The sequence below is a fragment of the Cyanistes caeruleus genome, chromosome 4 (genome assembly GCF_971803275.1).
Source record: "Cyanistes caeruleus chromosome 4, bCyaCae1.hap1.1, whole genome shotgun sequence".
NCBI classification, from domain to species: Eukaryota; Metazoa; Chordata; class Aves; order Passeriformes; family Paridae; genus Cyanistes; species Cyanistes caeruleus.
Window position 1 is genome coordinate 8,949,795 of NC_141704.1, and position 19,519 is coordinate 8,969,313.

Genomic DNA, 19,519 nt, shown 5'->3' on the forward strand with positions numbered 1-19,519 from the left:
GGTTTTAAAATCCAAATGTTTTATGTCTTTGAAATATCATGTGACCTCTTCAATTACTCAAACCAAAAACACTTTAAGGGCTGTCATGTAGCTAAATAGTGCTGACATTAATGAGCTAAAATCTTCTCTCAGTTTTACAGTATAAAAAACATATGCATCAGTATTTTGAAGTCAAAGGATTCCATGCTTATACTGGTGCAACTGAAACAAAACATGGGTGTAACATTCCTACTTCCAGGTATCTGGTTTTAATCAAACTATACTCCTGGCCCTCAAGTTTTCTTTGCTGCAGTGGAAGGTAGGCAGGAGTGTTTCATTTAAAATGCTGAGTTTACATCATGGTTGCACAAAGAACTGTATATCTTGTCCTAGCTACCCCTAATTGATAAATTGTAATAGTTCCCTGAACTAAGTGTTCTCTCAGAAGCAAAAGTTTTGCTCAAAAACAAATACAGTACTGTTTTATTTTCTCCTTTTAGTAGAGTTCAGTGAAACCAGGTCATTGGCAACTGTTATGATAAGGTAGACGAAGAGGATGAAAGCTAGGACTGATTGAACAGCTGTGAGGGGCTCTGTTCCAATTGTATTTTGATTACTGATAAGATAACCCTCCCTTTTCTCCCAGTGATTTATCTCATTCAAATTACAATAACACTGAATTGCCATCAACAACAAACGCTGTGTAGTTTCAAGTTTCTATGACTCTAGTGTAGCCAAAACCCAAAGGTGCTGATTACAAGTTTTCATGCTACATTTCTAAAAATGGATAAATCACTTATTGCACTATGTGATCTCATACACTTCATAAGCCTGTTTTTTGTTTAATTTGAGATAAAACTGATCACTTTCTGGTATTTCCAAGCAGTATAATTCTAAAATTATCTGAAAGCATAAATTTTTGGGGTTTTTGTTTTTTGGTTTTTTTTTTTTTTTTTTTTTTTGAGGGGAAGGTGTTGATAATTTGTATGTCTCTTTATTCTTCTTCTCCTAATATAAAATCAAAGACTGACTGGTAAAAATAGTCTGGAACAGTTTGAATATAACTGAAAGGCATATAATCTGACCAGTTAAACTTAAAGATGTAACAAAACAATTGGTTCTGCAATTATTTTTTCCCCCCTCGGGTGAAATGCTAAAAAGAAAAAAATGATGAATTAATTTTCCTTGTTTTGTTTTATAGAAGTTTGAATTGTACCACAGACTGTTAGCAAGTTATTTTTAATTAGGGTGGGTGACTGAATCATTCTCCTCACTAAGGGCTAGATCCCAAGGTCCCAGTGATGTCTGAGGTGTCAGTGAAAGAAAATAGTTGTGGTATGAAGTAGTTAAATCCTGGGTGGGAGGAAAGGAGGAGTTGTCCTCCAGGCTATTGGCCATTTTACTAAGCATTAGACCTGGCATGGGGTCAAACTCACCTGATTTCAGACTAGTGTTTTCCATTATATATGGAAATACTCCCTGAAGTATCTCACTGTATTACGGCCATTGTCTTGCCTGGCTGGGGTCTGGACTCCCAGCAAGTACAGTGCCTTTTCCAAGCTTATATTGCAGGTTTTGCCACATAGCTCTGCTGGCTCATGGCTTGCAGGAAGCTCTCTTGATTTCCTGCCAGTCCCTGCCTTTTCCATAACTGTCTGACTGGGGCAGAAGTCACCATCTGCACTTACAGCAATGAAATGGGGAAGCTGCAGGAGAGGTTGAAAGTTAAAATGCCCACTCCTTTCCTTCCATGTATCTAAGAATTCAGCAAATAATTACTCAAAGAGTGATGACTAATTTACACCTGGGATTATTTAGAAAGATACACATGCTGATATACAGAACAGGCACAATATGCATCTGTGTAAGCAAGAAATGCATGTGCAAACATGCGGCCACCTGATCCTCTGTAGCCAAAGTAGAGGCCTGGCGAGAGAAGAAGGAAATGTTCTAGCATGACGTTGTGGGAGGCACTGCTCACAGTTCAGCAAAATCCCTGTTTGATGGCATAATGGCATTGACTCATCTTTTATCTACTGCTAGGAGATCTGCAGCGAGATTTTATCGCTGCTGGCAGAGGAATGCAGGTCGAGAGTTTTGTGCAACCAGCAACCCACTCATTGGCTTCAGGAGCATGTTGTGACGAGCAGCACTCCCTGTATGATCCAGTACTCTGCAGAGTCACCAGGAATAGGACAGTGCCAGATTTGAATCCTGCTGAGGAAATTAGGAAACCTTTCCTCTGTTTTTTAGAAAAATTGATGTGCCCTTTTGACCTTTATCAACAAAAACAGTCTTGGCTGGTGTGTGTCATTGTGAAGTCTATAACAGGGACGTAGGCCAAAGCCCACAAATTTTCTAAGTTGTTACACAGACAAACTCCTTGCTAAAAAGATTAAAGATAGTTTGCTTGCTAGTAGATAAGTGAAAAATAAGATGGTTTTCTTTTGTTATGTTCTCCTCCTGACAAACTCCGCTGAGGGAATGCAGACATAAAACAAGGTTTACAGTGGAATACCAACCATGGATAAAACAAACTTCAGGATCTGCATGACTGTATTCATCTTAGCTATAGCTGTGGTTTTCTGACTTCTTCTTTAATGAAGAAGTGTGATAAAAATAAACCAAACCTACATTCCTTGCACATGCAAATCTCCATGGATTTCACAGAAGGAATTTGGCCCTCTGTGTGTATATATACTATTAAGTTACAATTCCATTAGCAAATTAAATAACCACGTACTAAAACAAAGGCAAGAGTTAGGGACTGGTTTTCTTCTGTAAATTTGCCAACTCTATCTGTCAAAGTGAATGTTCTGACACAAGTCAGACTGGATCAACAGACACATCAGTTATTAGAAGAAGGACCATTCAGAGTCTACAGAAAAGCACATGGAAAAAGGTCAAATACTTCAAGCTTGGACACTGGCAGAGAAATGAGACTAAGATGGAACAAGTAAGTCAGGAATGTGAATTAAATCTAGTTGAAGTGGTTATTAGGGGCATCTAGCCCACAAACCCCGAGAAATTCAACCTCCATCTGGTTTCAGTGATAATCACAGTCATTATGATTATTTTTTAAGATGTGATGCATTTGAAACTGTTAGTTTTGGTCATCTGCAACACTTAGTGAATTTGAGACTGAAGCACCAATAACAAAAGCAATGACATCTCTTCTACCTTCAAAATACCACCACCCACCTTAAATCCACCTCATCTGGCATTTCACAGGCAATGCTAGCTGTAGTGTTCAGTGCTTAGTTGTATAGGGCTCATTCATTCCTGTTCAATGCTACAGCCATTACTACAGCTGAGGATGTGTCCAAAGGAAATGAGAAAATTATCTTCTTACTGAAGACATTCTCTTCACAGAGAAAATACTGAAAAAATGGTGGAGTAGTGTTACATCTTTGCAATAACTGCACAGATCATAGTGGAAGTTTAAAAAAAAGAAAAAAAATACTTTAAGATCATGCAGCCATTACCTGTCTGCACAGATCATGGTTCAATGGACGCCGACATTTAATAATAAGGAAAAAAAAGGAAAATATTTAGCCTATGCTAGTAGGCAGTATTAATTTCATTGATTAATTGAATGCATTTATCATTTCCTCTTGTCGTTACAACGCAATCTTTGTTGTAAATCTTGGTTTATGTTATCACTGATGATCCACAAACCTTGCCAGCATGAGTGATCGACTCTTAGTAGAATTGATGGATGCCAGTGCCCTTCTGGGATTGAGCCCTGTCTTGGCTCTATCTCTCAGCAATAGTCACTCACTGGATACTGAAGACGCTGGATAGTAAACACTTTAAAACTAATGAATTTGAGGAAGTGGAATACTTAATTTGTATTGATTGTGCAAATGCCTTTTCTTTGCTCTTCAACACCCTGTTCCAGAATGGCCTGTGAAGCCACATTCACCACTGGATGAGTACATTTCAGTTAGAATAAACAGCAGAGGAACTGCAAAAATTATTTAGGATTTCACCGCCTACTTGTGATGTAGCTCAAACCTGCCTTACTTAGTAGTGATTAAAAATCATCAACACAAGAACAATATTTTTCTCCTCAGCCTATATTCTCAACCTGATTCCTGACAGGGAGAAACCTGATGTAATGTGATTTAAAACACACTGCTTGGAGCATGTCTAATCTTTTGGGCAACAGACCCTGGAAATGCAGTTGTCTTCTGCAAAGTCAGTGATGTGGCAATATGAAACATACTGAATTAAAACCCAGAAGAAATGTCCCATGCTTAGAGAAGGCAATGGAATTTAGCTTTTAGTTTGACTTTAAATTGTTTGTTCATAAAAAAACCCAACAGTGCTTGGGTTGCATGCTGTGAAAGTCACAGAAAATTAAAAGGAAAAAAACCTATATATATTTCCCTGCACAGCCACACCTGGTCCTTTTAAGTTTTACTGTGGAGACTTATGAACAGTGAAGATGATGATGTAATTTACTCTTGGCCATAATAAACCTTAGGCTCCAATGCTATGATCTCACATTTTTCATGGATATTAGAAAGAAAAGAAAACATCAATCACCATCTGTAGATGTGAATATTTAGAACTCTGCATTAGAAAAATCATATCAGGCTTCTTTTAAGCCAAGTAGCTGTGTGCCTAACTGTTCTCATTTTAATTTTTGTCAGTTTTACCTTTGTGTTACATCGACTTCAGCAGACACTTGTCTTTACACTGCAGTCACAAAGGGCAGAATCATACGTATATGAGTTCAAACCAACAAAGATGAAAAAATTACAAAGGTTTTTGACAGCTGTATTATAAGAAAAATGATCAGATACAGATGACAGCAGAGCATTTCTAGCCAAGAGAGAGTTTTAAGGCAAGTTAAGCAATCAATCATCTACATCACTCACTATTCAGCGAGTCGACATTCAACATCTGAATCAGTCATTACAGAGTAAAGAGAATTAGTAAAGTCTCTTACAAAATGCAAATAAGTGAACTGGAGGACAATAGAGTCAAATTCTAGAACTTGGCAGGAAGCCATAAGAATTATTTTGACAAGACTGCTTGAGGTAATTTGATTGTTACATTTAAAAGAAAAATAATTTTTAAAAAGTGAGCTTCAGTCTTGAGCAGTACAAGTTTGTGATATAAATGTATAAGTTATATTTAGTGACAAAAAGTGTAGAATAAGGAACAAAATATGGTGTCTGCTCTGATGCTTTGCTATACTGCTACATGAATTAACTATTTTTGGTGGTAGTGAGAGTTTTTCCAAATAAACGCTAAAGGAATACCAAAGCTAAAAGCTATCCCAAATGGTATGTGACTAACAGTGTCTGTCTTCTCTGAGTATGTTGCTTGCTAATGTTTTTGCAGAGTTTCAACCTTCTTCAAAACCCAGCTGGTATAAGTGAACATCAAAAATAGGTTTAACATCTGCAGAGCTAGAAAGCTGCAGGTGTGAAATTATGTAAAATCGTATCACTATAACCTAGGTCCAGAAAATCCCCACCTGACATCCCCATGTTAATACAAAAGAATGAGTTAAAAAGAAGGAAAATGAGTTGGAAATTAGGCAGAAAATTTAGTTTTAACAGCAGTTTCTCCTTGATTTCTATCAGTATATGGGATGCTATCTTACACTCACTTTTCAGTTGGAATAATGGTGGAAAATGGGAGTGATCTTACTGAAAACTGAAAAGCTGTAGAAGGTAGCTGTACTGTTATGTGAATCCTAGACATTGAAGCATTTGTCATGTGGTCTCAGAGGAGTTACATGCTTCCTTGCCTTGCACATGTGGCAGAATTGATGCAGACATTACATACCTGAAGCTCAGCCCATGCCCTCTGGCCGTCAGCCCTTGGATGCTGATGTGTTCACTCCCTTTCTCATCTGTCTCTATGGCTCCATCAATGGTACTGCTCCTGCTCCTAAAGCTGTTTGCCTTCATAATTCACAAGCTCAGGGCTTGAACTATTGCAAGATTTGTCATCACCAGGAAATTTTCTTATTGATGACTTACTAGTGGACACATGCCTTTAAAATGATAAGAGATGGTTTGGTTTTGGTCCTGATATGAATCTAGATGGCATAAAGAAAGTGCATTATCATGAGTACTTATACGATTATGGTCTATATTAACTTACAGTAAAAATATTGTTCAGAAAATCGCATATGACTTTGTTAATGTTTGAATAGCTATGGTTCTGTGGATCCTTGTACTTAAAAAAGATCCTGTCTATGGCAAAAATAAATCTCTGTGCAGAATATCAGAACTAGAAAATTTCTCTTGAATTTAAAAAGAAGAAAGGTTACTTTCTCTAGTTAAATTCCTGTTCCAAGCAAGGGAACAACATGCTGCTTGTGTGAGAAAGCTTAGAATATAATACATATAAAAATAGGTGCTACATGTTATCTCATCAGCTAGTCATTCTTATCCCTTTTCTCATAACTAACAGAACTTTATGAAATAGTGTCTTCTTCTGGAAATAGATTTTGTGTTTAGATGTGGTTATCAGCTGGTTATCCCCAAGTTTATCCTTGCAAATCTCATTGATTGAACAAAATTGAACTTTGTCCTACAGTTGATGAGCTCCATGGATAGAATTTTGCCACCTAAAAACTCATACAGGTTTTTAATTGATTTCACTGTTGGTTTCATCTCTTTGTAGAGCTGAATCTCACAAGCAGTTTGGGTACTTGAAATAGAAACATTCGGGGGCCCAGAAAAATAATGCTTTCACTTGTTTCTACACTATAAGCACAAATTCCTAAAATGATATCTGTACAAGTCAGAATATAAGTCTGTATTTCATTTGACTATATTAACAACAAAAGTATTACCTTTATCTTACAGAAATGTTGGAATCCAACAATATAATCAATTTCAATGGACTAGCTAATAGCTCCAGTTACCATACTTTCCTCCTGGACGAAGAACGCGGTCAGCTGTATGTTGGAGCAAAGGATCACATATTTTCTTTCAACCTGGTTAACATCAAGGAATATCAAAAGGTACACTCATTCATGTTCTGTACAATGTAAATATATGCTTTTAATGTTAAAGACTTGTTATTACTCAGACTATGTTGTGCACTGTTGGAATTATGTAGTAAGTGTTTGGATGTCAGGAATACTGTTACAACAAAAATATTTGCTGACTCTATGAAAAGAAATTTATAACGAGCCTGTGACCTTTGACTATATAATCTACAATATTTTTTTCAGACTATAAAAAAGAAGTCAATGATAAGTGAATAATCTAGCCATTTCCCAAACAAGACATACTTTCATGGCAACTGCTAAAAAAGCCAAGAATCTATTATGACAGTTTAAACAGAAAGGCCTTACTGCTCTATATTTGTCTGCAGATAAAAGAAGCTATTTGGGAGTCCAAGTGTGGATTTTTCTTCTTTAACTCAGCACTTGTAGGCACTCTGCTTTGCTGCTTTTGAACCAAAACAGTTCCAGTATTAATAAAAGAGGAACAAGTCCATAAAATATTGCTGTTCTTGATGGAGATCGTAATTTTCCAGTAAAAGTTGGTGACTAATTAAAAGCTGACAAGCAGTTTAGTGTCAATCTTCTGTTGGAGTCCAAATAAATAGTTTAAGTTTTCCTTTATTTTAGTAAGACAGAATGCTAAGAAGTTAAACAATGGGATGGAGATTTGATTTGTTATATTAAGTATTTTGATGGCACATTTTAAAATCCAGAGAGTACCCTTTTATGAGAGATATATTGCTTCAATACCCAGGGATTATTTTTTTTTCTTAGTGTTCCTGACCTTTTGGCCGTTTGACTATTAGCTTCCTAAGATGATAGCAATAAATACCTTGTGTTTTCTGTTCAGAGGGAAGACAGGCTATTCATTCGTATTCTCTAAGGATAAGAGGATAAAAGGAAAACAGAGTATTTTCTTTTCTATTCTCTTTAGAGTAGCTATAAAGGAAACTAGCTATTTATTTGAATTCTCTGAGGGATCAATAGCTTAATGTGCAAAACATCTGGAATAATTAAAAGAAAGAAGGTGTTTCCATTGCAGAAAACAGCTCTGTAGAGTGTAGAGTAGGGAGTGATTGTACTTTACATACTTACATAGTCAGATACTTTTAGAACACTATTTGACTTTATTTACAAATATTAAAATATTAAATAAAGAATTGCTATCAGTAACATGGAAATGTATGTTAGCAACAGACTTAGAGGATTCAGACCTGATTTAAGATTACACAAATGGCTTTAGGAGTTTGGGGATCTGTTTATTATAGACAGGAGAGTCATGTAAGAAACTTCAATCAAAATTACAATGCAGACAGTGTTGCACTTGAGCTCAAACTTCACTGGCTGTTGTTTCTACCATCTAAGAAAACTCCTTAGGTTTGTGTCTAAATGCTGATGGCAACAACAAAACTCAAAAAGCCAAATTTTCAATGAACTAAAGCAGTTTGACTTAGCTGTCTTTTAAACCAAATTGGAGGAAAAGGTTTTACTGTGAAACTAAGGAAAAAGAACATCTGGCTTGAAATACACTGGTTTGAAAAATACTGAGATTTTTGCCCAAAACTTGAACTAAACTTGAACTGGTCCTTTTGGGATATCTGAGAAGTTTGGTTAATGTTTTTCAACCTAGTAAATTTAAATTTTCACATCTCTGCACATTTTAAGATGAGAATAGCAACAGGAAGCAGTGGGAATCCTCTGAGAGAGAATGTGCTCATAAAATTTTCAGCCTTATTTTATAGACTTAAAGTGTTCAATTCCTGTTTGGATGTCATTAAATAAATTTTGAATTTAAAAAATATTGCAAACTGTATTTTCAAATATCATCTACAACATCTCCTTTGACCCCCTCATTTGTCCACATTCCATCTTTTTTTTTAATATTTTGCCTTTTGCTTTCTATTAACAAACTATATTGAACACCAAGACTGTAATCCAGACTTAAGGCCATTCATATTGCATTATCTGAGGCTCCCAAATGAATAGCCTGGCATTTTATGGGAAGATCATGTTTTATTCTATATGTAATTCCTAAAAGCTTTTCAAAGAAACATGAATAATTGACTGTGAGGGTCTCTGGATTTTCTCTGTATGAGGTGAGATCCATTTTCTGCTAAGCAAACACTACAGAAAATCTAGATTTAGGATTAGTTGTGTTAGGGTGGCTCTATAGAAACAGCATCAACATTTCTATTTTGATGGTGTGATACTTGTCAAATACCATGGCACCTTTTTTATTATTTAATTGACTGAACTAGAGAAAGAGTGAACTATTAGATACACTGAAGGGGAAAACACCTCATTTCTGATGCTGGGACTCTAATGTGAGAATGTATTTCCATTACATGAGATTTAAAAGATTAAAAGAGCACTCAGTCAATAGAGAGTTAACCCTCTTATCATTAGGACTGGAGATTCACAGCTGAAATTCACAATGCAGACTTCAAGATTGTTTTTACCATGACACCTATTACTCCCGTTTTTGTTCCCAGTATTTAATGTCTTTGTTGTCAAATTTTAAGAAAGAAAAGGAAATAAGAAAAAAAATGGGGAGAAGATAAACTGGATAAAGGGACTCTGTAAGCATTTGGCCTGCAATTTGTGAATGCTGAAGCATGAAATAATACAATGTGATTTTTGTTTTGTGTTTTTAGATTGTTTGGCCTGTATCACATTCCCGAAGGGATGAGTGCAAGTGGGCTGGAAAAGATATTGTGGTAAGTACAAATCTTTTTAGCATTTTTTTTCCTTTTATAAAACATTGTAAATATTTTATTATGTCCTACTGTGTTAATTCTTAAAGTATTTTTCCTACTCTGTAAGGTCACACGTCTGATCATTACTTCACTTTGAGTTTTCTCAGTACTCTTATATAGAATTTTTGTATTCATTACCAAGGGTTTCAATTTATAAATTGAAATCATGCAGATGAAATAGAATTCATATACCAAAGAAAAAAAAAAATCAGTAAGAAAGAAGAAATATCAGAATGAAAAATATTAACCCTTGCATACTCATCTCCTGATGAGAAGGTACATAGTGTTTTGACCCATTTTTGCCCTGCTCCAGGTCCCAGTTCTCAAGGGAGCTCTAAGAAGTGCTTTCTCATTGTAACATCTCTCTGGAGCCAGTAGGTTCCCCAGAGCCCTTTCCTGCATGGAGTTCACAGCAATATTGAGGTCAAGGTGGTGTAAACATTCAGCATCAGTTTTGGTGCCTCAGGAAAGGCACTGCTACACTGGGCATCATTTTCTGAACATTTTCCCTCATTCTTATGTGCATCGTATTCCCTGTATTTATGAGGTAAGAGAGATACAGCCAATAGCCCCCAAATAGCAATCATTCCACACTGACAGTAACTGTCCTCTTTATAGGACCAGTGTGGGAAATGGGGCTGAAGAAGGGGAAAAACAGATAAAAAATACATGCATGCAATAAGCCAAACAAATACTTGCATAGCAAAGCCAAATGGGAAATCAGCGTGGTTGCCAAGGTATAAGTGAGAGTGGAACTCGGCCCCGTGTGTATATGCTATTGGCCTGATTTTCAGAGATGATTCTGTAAAATATTCATAATGCCAACCATATGCCTCTGGAGAGCTCCATTTGAATAATTTCCTAGGTCATAATAAAAATAGTCTCATCATTCTTTACCTAGGCCATAGAGGACAGTTGTTTTCAAAAAATTACATCTGGGAACAGTAGAGGTAGATTGGGTAAAAAGCGAGAAATATGGGCTGAGCTAAAAGTGTGATGGGACAGCTGAAATGCCAGATACCTGGACCATCTCATTACATAGAAATAATGGATTTGAAGTAATGCATTATTTCTATGTACAAATAGAAGTAATGTCCACAAATAATTTTCAAGAGTACTGTGCAAGCTGAAGCCTAAAATATCTAATATTCAAGGTTAAAAAAAGGGGCTAGTGTTAAATATATGAGCAAATTAAGTAACCTTCCTGCTTCATCTCATGTGAAGTATTATGATATTACATTAAGTAGATTTTTTTTCATGACTGGAGTAAAAACCTAGAAAACTAATAGGAGTACCTAGCATGGAAGTATAGTCTTATTTTTTTTAATAATTATTTTTAGAAATTCACTGTAGTAAGAAAGAGTATGCTTTATACACTTCACTAAGCTGATTCTAATTCAGCGTGGTTGTTTAAACTTGTAGAGACACACATTCTGGAGTAAGCTGGGAGGTTCAGGTCCCCATCTGACTGTGGTGAGCTTGAGAGGACTGCTGATACTGTAACTTTTATTCACTTTCATTCTTTTGCTTCCTGAGATACTGGGACAGCTAGGCCTACTCATCGTGAGTAGGTGCAGCCCCCACCACTCTGCAGTGCAGTGTGTGACCCTGGCAGTAGATCCTGTAAGGTTCTTTGGGGTGGTTTTGCCTTTTTTTTTTTCTGGTAATTTTACAGATTTCTACAGGAGTAGGTGAGAAATAAAATAAACATGTAGGTGACTATAGAGACAGAATACATATCTTGATGTGATCAGAGCGTTGTCTTTAAATATTTACAGCTACCTTGCCATAAAACAGTGCATTACAAGGAACATATTTAATGTAACTGCTTTAACTCTAATTACCGATAATTAAAAAAACTTATTATTCCTCCCTTATTTATTCCTTAAAGTCCCTGTCAGTACCTTGGGAGTGTGAAATGCAAAGGCCATAAAAATAACTCAACAGACTTTCATTAGAGGGAACAGGAGAAAAAGAAGACAAATAAAGTGTCATATAAACCTGGCTTGATATAATACTGCTTTCAGCATGTACCACTTTTAAGATATTATATAGTCCTCAGTTGTGATGGCTCAAAACTTTCTACAAGACAGTCTGTACTTCTACATTGAGGTATTTTTAAAAAAACCCTCCTTTTAATTATTGATCTCCAGGGTGAATCGGTGCTGAAAGTGCAAGTCCCCACTAATGGGCCAGGTGCGCTGCAGCAGCTGCAGCACAAGCACAACCCCGGCTCTGCCCCACTGCTAACCTCAGCTATGACCTCTGAGATTTCCTCTCATAATTATAAGAGGTAATTCAGCGTTGTTTTCACTCCTTCAGAGGGATTCCTTATCCTGATGCTGTCAGTCATGCCCGTCTCAGCACAGCAGGTTCGTGGCTCAGGATGGTCCACACGGGATTTGAGGAGAGCAGCCAGTGGGGCTTATTCCTGCTCTCCTGCTACCCCTTTGTTACTTAAAGTCATTTTAATTTCTGTTTTTAAAGGGCTTAGTATATGTTAATTACTTAAGCTTTACTCACTGTTTAGGTAGATAAAACTTTTCAAGTGTGCTTTGGATTTTTTTCCATATGAGTAAGCTGAGTTGCTGAAAGACCTTTCCCCCAGCTATGCAGTACCTACTTAGAGTAGGACTTCTCTGAAAAAGGTTAACTGCTATGCTTTTCATCAAAATACAGATTTTTTCCAATAAAATCGTAATTACTGACCCATGTAAGTACTTAGTATTACAATATATTTCCATTTCCTCGGTATAGAATATCACAAGCACCAAAGTAATATTGTTCATGAAAAATTAAAGGCAATAAATAATAAATAGGATATTTGCTTACGTAATTCAACTAAATGAGCAATTCTGTGAGGATTTCTTGCTATTCTGGACTTCAGTGTCTTATTTGATCTATTCTGGTTTCTGTTAGTCCTGTGAATATTTCTCATGGTTCCTGGCCAGACCTTGGTAATGATCAAAGAAGACAAAGTCTCTACAGAATAATTCTCAGCTTTTATATAAACTCACAGAACAGTCATGCTGCTAGTCATTCCTCACTGGTGAGCCTCAATATTTCATTTAAAAATATGACAGTCGCCTAGGCCCCTGCAAATACACGTGACAACCTCTGCATTAAATTTGGAATAAATAACAGGTAGCTAACAGAAAAAGAGAAAAACAAAACCAGTGTCTACAATTCCATTCTGACATTCCTGGGATGTCATAAACCAGCAAAGCAAAGCTTGGTGATTTACAGAAGTTACCAGAAACACTAATTAGTTTTGCAGGTAGGCATAGGGCAACGATATGTTCTTGACTGGAAACCTCATTTAGTCCTTAAACTGTTAATTTGCCATTGCTTTGAAAATTTTAGCTGCTTTGTCTGTTTAGTCAATACATCTCTGCATCAGATTTGCACTGTAGCAGTAGTTCACAAATTACACAATTAATCAGAAAAATTCCTGTTAAAGGGTACAATAGGTTTCTATGACCTGAAAGCATAAAAAAAGTGTTTCTGAAGGGCACCTTAGGATGTTATTTTCAAGTGTGATTTGACTATCCAATTTATTTAGGGACTTTTAAAGATTCCAGGTCAAATTAAATTGTTGAAACAGTCCCTTCTGGCCTTGATGTGTATAAATATATAAAATTTCAGTAGTGCTTTAACAAAGTCACATAGGACAAGCTGCACAATGACAGACACACACTTGGCACACTGTAAGACATCAGCTTCTCCCTGGATGTTTCTGGTGAGAAATACACTTTGATGTGCAAACAGATACAAAGAGTACCAAGTACTTGTACCTGGTACCAGCAGGTTTCTGCAGCTGCTCTGTCACATGAACATGCAGTTACTCCATACAGGTCCAGAAGGAGTTACACTTTTGTGAACACAGCTGAAGTGTACCAGCACATTTGTGTGTGGGTAAGCACTGACTATTATAATTTATAGGAGATAGGCATCTGCCCGGGCTATTTAATTGCAATTAAATTTTACCTAGTTATTATCTCTCGCCTGATTCCAACTGTGCTTAACTATTTTATACTTAATAGTTCTCTTGACAGCAATTTGGAATCACTTTAGATCAGAAACTTATTTCCAGTGACAAAGCAGCAATGCTCTTTACACATATTTTATGACATAGCCATATTCTGTGCATGCTTCTTTGCATTCAAGTGTGGCTAGCATTTAATTATTCAATTTATTGTTCATGCAAGTAGAATCACATGACTGTAATTTAATTCACCATCTCATTTGTTACAGTAATATTTAAAGCCAAAATGTTCATATGTGATCTTAGTTTATGCTTTCTTTAAAGTTTTCCATCCCCTCCCTAAAATATAGGAAAGCACAGGGTGGATCTGTAGGCTTATGGATCCATCAGTGTGCAGTGATTTAATTTGGAAAGTAAGAAAAGAACCCGGAAAATAAAAAGCGACTCAACAAGTGTCCCTCAGCCATATCTGGTGATAATTTGGAAAAAAACATAGTTGGCAATAATTGAACATGAGTCTCTTTAACTCATTTTATTACTGTTGTTGCCTTAGGGAAAATAGAAGAACATAGAGGCAGAAAGTAAAAGTAATTCTTTTCATCTGTTATTGTAAACAAAGATCTGAAGAGGGAATCTTAAAATTAAATATACAATGCTGGCTGGATCTAGAAAGCATGTTTCTAAATTCATCTGACAGGCTCAGTTTTTTCCAGGCAAATTACTTCTGGCCCTTTGGGTGTGCCAAAGACAAGTTCATTCCTTTCTGTCAGGGTTCTTCCTATGGAGGACACCTACAGCCAAATTTCCAGCTTTTCTGCCACCAACTTTCATTGGCATCTCTTTTTCCTTTCTGGCTTCCTGTCTCAGCACAGCAGTAAAATTCTTTAGCAAAGCCTAAAGACCCAGGATGCCCATCCGGCCTGGGGAAAAGAGAAGGGTGAATGTCTCCTGGGAAGAAGGGGAAAATGAGTAAAAATCCAAAACAACAGGTCTCAAATGTGTTTGGGGACAGAATTTACTTTCAGTATGACCTACTACAAGAAAAGAAAGTGTTTTTTGTGACATTTTTTGTGTAAGATAAATAGTGCTAGACCATATTCCTTCTTACTTTATCAACTGTCCCAGTTAGTGTGCTGGGTTTTTAGCTCAAGGGCTGCTCACCCCTTCTTCTTCTCTGTGTACTTCAATGTGGACACAATTTCCCACCAAAGCATTTCTTACCATCTGGGAGATGAGAATGAGACATTTGTAAGCACTGTGCAGCTGTAATACTGCTGCTTCAGAAAACTGCTGTGCATAGACTGCAAACAGAAGAGAAAGGCATGGGGGAAAAAAACTCACAAAACCTACAACCACTTCACTCAGGAGGACTGGACTTGGTAAAAAAGGAGTTAAGGCCATTGGAATCTTTCAAAGTCCTGTGGAGCTCTCAAACAGTTCCTGTCCCCCCAGGTTGTGTCAGCTCCAGTTCTTGGTTGGACCCCCACAACACATCAGCATAAAGCCTTATTTATGGCATATTTCAGATGTTGATCCTACAGCTTGTGTTCATTTAGGCATTTGCATATATTTCTTCCTATGAACTGACCAAGGAAAATCAGTTACTGTAAGGTAATAACTTGTGTCCTCATACAGAGGAAGAATTAAGTTGGCAGTTGTTCATATTTTCATATTTTCTCCATTTATGTATCATGGGAAGTCATTTAAGTCTTTCAGTATGGGAAACAAATTGATATAGATCAAGGAGAAAGCTAATTTTCCAGTTTTGGGTTCATTTTTCTGTTATAGGTGTGACTATAGAAATTTGCTTCTGAAGGAAATTTAATATTCAGCAGATTTAATGCAGTCTTGTAGAAATGTTTTCTTTGTTGCTTTTGAAATACAAAGAGTTAGAAAAGGGGAAGTAAAGGAGAACTGAAGGAAAAAAAAATCTTACCAAAATTATGTGGTTTAATTTTCTATCAATATGTGTTCCTCATGAGCCCTCATTTGGCCTTGGCAAAGTCTGAGAATTATTTATGGCTGAGTTTCCAGCTATTGCTATTTCAAAATGTTGTTGGGTAATTCCATGTTATGATTTACTGCACCCCAAGATGGACAGAGTAAATTTATTCTTCATACATTTCTTTCCAGAAAAACACATTAACTGGATGACTGGTAGAAATGATAGATCTGTTTAGTCCCTGCTTTTTTTCAGGGCTTCAGTCTGAAACTCGTGAAGTTAAAGAAAAAGCCTTTTCTTTGGTGCCAGTCAATTCCACCCCCCACCACACTCTGCTTCATATTGTGTCTGTTTTCTTTGTGATTATCTATTGTTTTAATAAAAGTGAATTTCAAAATTAAATCTGCTCTGAAAGATCATGTATTACAGTTCCTCTATACTCAAAATGTGGTTACTACATAACTATTAATTTAGTTCACAACTAATTTTTTCTGTAGTTCTCTTGCTTACATATACCAAAAATAGGTCTACTAAATTTCTCCCTGCTGCACACAAGTTAAAATATTGTCTTTTCTTCTTTCATAGTAACTCAGAAAATTAAAGGGAAAGTTCTTAAAATAATCTAGGAAATAAAATACTACTTTTTCTCTATTTTTTTTTTTTTTTGGTTGTTTATTCTTCTGACGCAATAGCAGAATCTCTGTCATTTTAAATAATCTATTCATCTCCTATTCCCGTAGGTAATTCATTTTGGATTAACATTTTCCAAAAACTTTAGGCTACTATATATGTATCATAAATATACATATAGAAAGAAAAAAAAAATCCAACCAACAGAAAGATAGCAAAAAACCTCCCAAAACCATTCAACAAATTCACATTTCAGTAATATCACTTGGGTGCCAAATTTTTACTGAGTGGGAATTTTAATCTTCTGTCACATAAGGTTTCTCTAGTTCAGCATCTCTCTGTGGTGCCAAAGCAGTTTAATAAACCCACAGAAATTTCCAGCTTCCCACAGTAAGACACGTGTGACCTCCTGGAGTAGCTTACACACTGTATTTATTTACACTCATACACACTGTATTTATTTACACTCATACGCTCTGCTAAGCAGCTGCCCCTTGGAGATGCCACAGTCTTTTGCTTCATTTCAACACTTCATGGCTTTACCTTCACTTCCAACACACACGTTTGGAGTGCACTTATCTGAGGTGGCTGTGAGTGGAAGTCATTAGAGAATATGTGCTGTGCTGAAAAAAGGCAAGCTGGCTGCTTTGGAGCCTCAATATCTTACGTGCCTGTAACAGGCTTGGCAACCCATTTGTCTGAAATACTCCACCCAATTAGCAGGTGTTGATCCAACTCGGAAAGGTGGGGTGTAATCTGATTTCTCCAGGAGACAGGTGATTACTCCACCCAGATGGAAGAGAGAGATGAGAGAGACTCCTTAGATCTAAACTGTGGTTGCAATTTAAATTGCTCATGGGCTTGGTGAGACTGCCTGGGCTGAAACCTAACATTAGTGTTCGTCTCTTTGCTCATAAAGCTGCACTCATATTGTGGGACAAGTTTATTCTGTAGAACAAAAGAGATTTTTAAAAGTTATGGTCAGAAAGAACCAGATTCTGCTCACCTCAAAGTTTCCCAATATTTTGAATTATTTTGAAAATACTCTTCTGTTCCTTAAATAAATTTATTCTGTAGTGTAGGAAATGCATACTGCTGAAAAACATAACTATTCAAAATAAAGGAAGCTTGCTAGAACTCATGGAAAGGTGTCATGTATAACAGTCATCCTATGCCTACAAAACCCAAAAACCCACTTGTTTGCTAGACTGGATCCACAGAAGACTTTGGTTTGTCTTGTTAACTGTACATTAACCAGATATAAAAAAATATGACAGAGGCATTAAGTCAGATATTTTGTGCTGATGCCTTTTCTTGGCATCCCTCTAGTTGTTCACAGGTCTGGAAAAATTATTATATGCATTTTCTGAATGAAAATTTCAGGACTTGAAACATGTCTTGTAGTTTGAATATACTGAATGCAGAAAAAGTTGTAGAAATTTTACTTCCAAAGATCACTAGGTCAAATGGTTAGTGCTAATGACAAAGGTTTAGAGGTCTGATACATCGAGGCATCTACAAAGCATGGCTTCTAATGTCTTCTTTTAATGGCTTCTGGATTAAGATGGTTTTCAGGATGGACCCTAGGGAATATCCCACCCAGCTCAGCTACCTCCATGCTTATCCTTAGTGGCAAACCCTGGCCCAAATGACCAAATACCAGTAGTGACCCAGATTTGCAGGTGGGTAGGTAGAGAGGCAGGAAGACATTTTTTGTTTTACCCTCTCTAACACAAGGCAGAACCAGAGAAGCTTTCCATCTGCTGTGCAAGTGTGCTGACAGTACAACTGTTTGCTAATATGGCTTGCAGCTTTGTGGCTTGAAGGAATCAGGATAGATCTGCCTTTTTTTTTTTTTTTGCTGGCTTTTTTAAATCATCTGTTTTCTTTGCTTCTCTTTTCTTGTCTTGATGCTTTAATGGTTTAAATTCATGCAGACATCCTGCAACTTGAGTAAATTATACACTTTAAATATTCTTGAGAACTCTTGTCATATCAAAAAATCAGACAGATAACAGGCATAACTTAATTGGAAAGATAACTGGAAGCAGAGTAATCTGTACTATGCAACCAAAAATGTCTTATCAACCCTCATCAGTCTGAAGTTTCTCAGGGCATATCTTGTCAACAGAGGAAAACTGAGGTATGAAACTAATCAATGGTTCCTTTGCAATGCTGTCAGTGGTCACTGTGCCTAAGAGAGTAATTTATGACATCTCCAAAGGAGTCAGATCCCCCAAATCACAGTACCTGTAGATCACAGCATAAGGGCCACTGAATCTGGGATCTGTCATCTTTGAAAAACTAGGTGTAATCTTGGTTTGTATTGGATTTGTGTGTGTGTGTGTGATGAAATGTGTGCTGCTCATAAGGCTTTGAAAAATGGGGAATGTAGCTATCAAGAAGTAAATTAATGGGGACCCCTCTCTGCAACACAGATCCCAATACTTCAACTGCTCAGCTTGCTTCACTCAGCACTGCAGACTAGCTTTTTCAGAGTAAGACTATAAAACATTGATCCTGCTAATTGCAAGGAACAATAATGACATAATGGGGATGTGGATGATGGTATTGATCGCAGCTGCAAGGGGTACACAGTCATAAATCACAGTTTGCAAATGTTTTTATGCCAGCTGCCCTCCCCCACTCTAAAATCATGCACCTGCCTACACAGGTTCAGCTGGAAGGTTGGATTTGGTAGAGTACAGGTGCCAGGCAGGATTTCCCCACCCATTAGGGCCTGCACACAAATCCCAGTACTTGGGGACTTTCCTGTTCCAGCCAACATTAACACAATAGCTTTGCAGCACTGTTGCCAAACAGCTTACTCCAATAAAATAAAATTTTAAAAGACCATTTCATTTTAACAGGACCTAAATAATTTTCTTTGTTCGCTGCTTATTCTGGGCCTGTTTAAGCTGACTGTACATTTGGACCAGTACTTTTCCAAATGTTACTGTAATAAAAAGAGGGTCACAGCAATCATTTTTAAATAATGTTGCTGCACTTTACAAAACTTTGCAACCAAACAGCAGGAGCTGTGAAAGCACACATGATGCAGAGCTCACCCTGAAGAGGCTTCCTTGCCCATGCTTACTGACATGTTGAAGTTTTTGCTGGGTCTAGCTGACAATCCATCATCTGTGTACATGGCAATCACACATATATTTATTGCACTAACACTTCAGAAATATTTTCCTTGAAACAATGCTGCTCCATGCTGGAAAAAGATATCTGCCAGTACT

The 19,519-nt window shown here is 36.9% G+C and overlaps 1 protein-coding gene across 5 annotated transcripts in view; it reads left to right on the forward strand.

Annotated features, from left to right (window-relative positions):
- Positions 1 to 19,519, forward strand: part of SEMA3A (semaphorin 3A) — a 194,063-nt gene that overhangs the window by 70,282 nt on the left and 104,262 nt on the right. For all 5 annotated transcript variants that reach the window (XM_086886607.1, XM_086886609.1, XM_086886610.1 and 2 more), the window contains 2 exons: positions 6,816 to 6,973; positions 9,616 to 9,678. In XM_086886607.1, the coding sequence (XP_086742733.1) occupies positions 6,816 to 6,973; positions 9,616 to 9,678 (221 nt within the window). The remainder of the gene's footprint in view (positions 1 to 6,815; positions 6,974 to 9,615; positions 9,679 to 19,519) is intronic.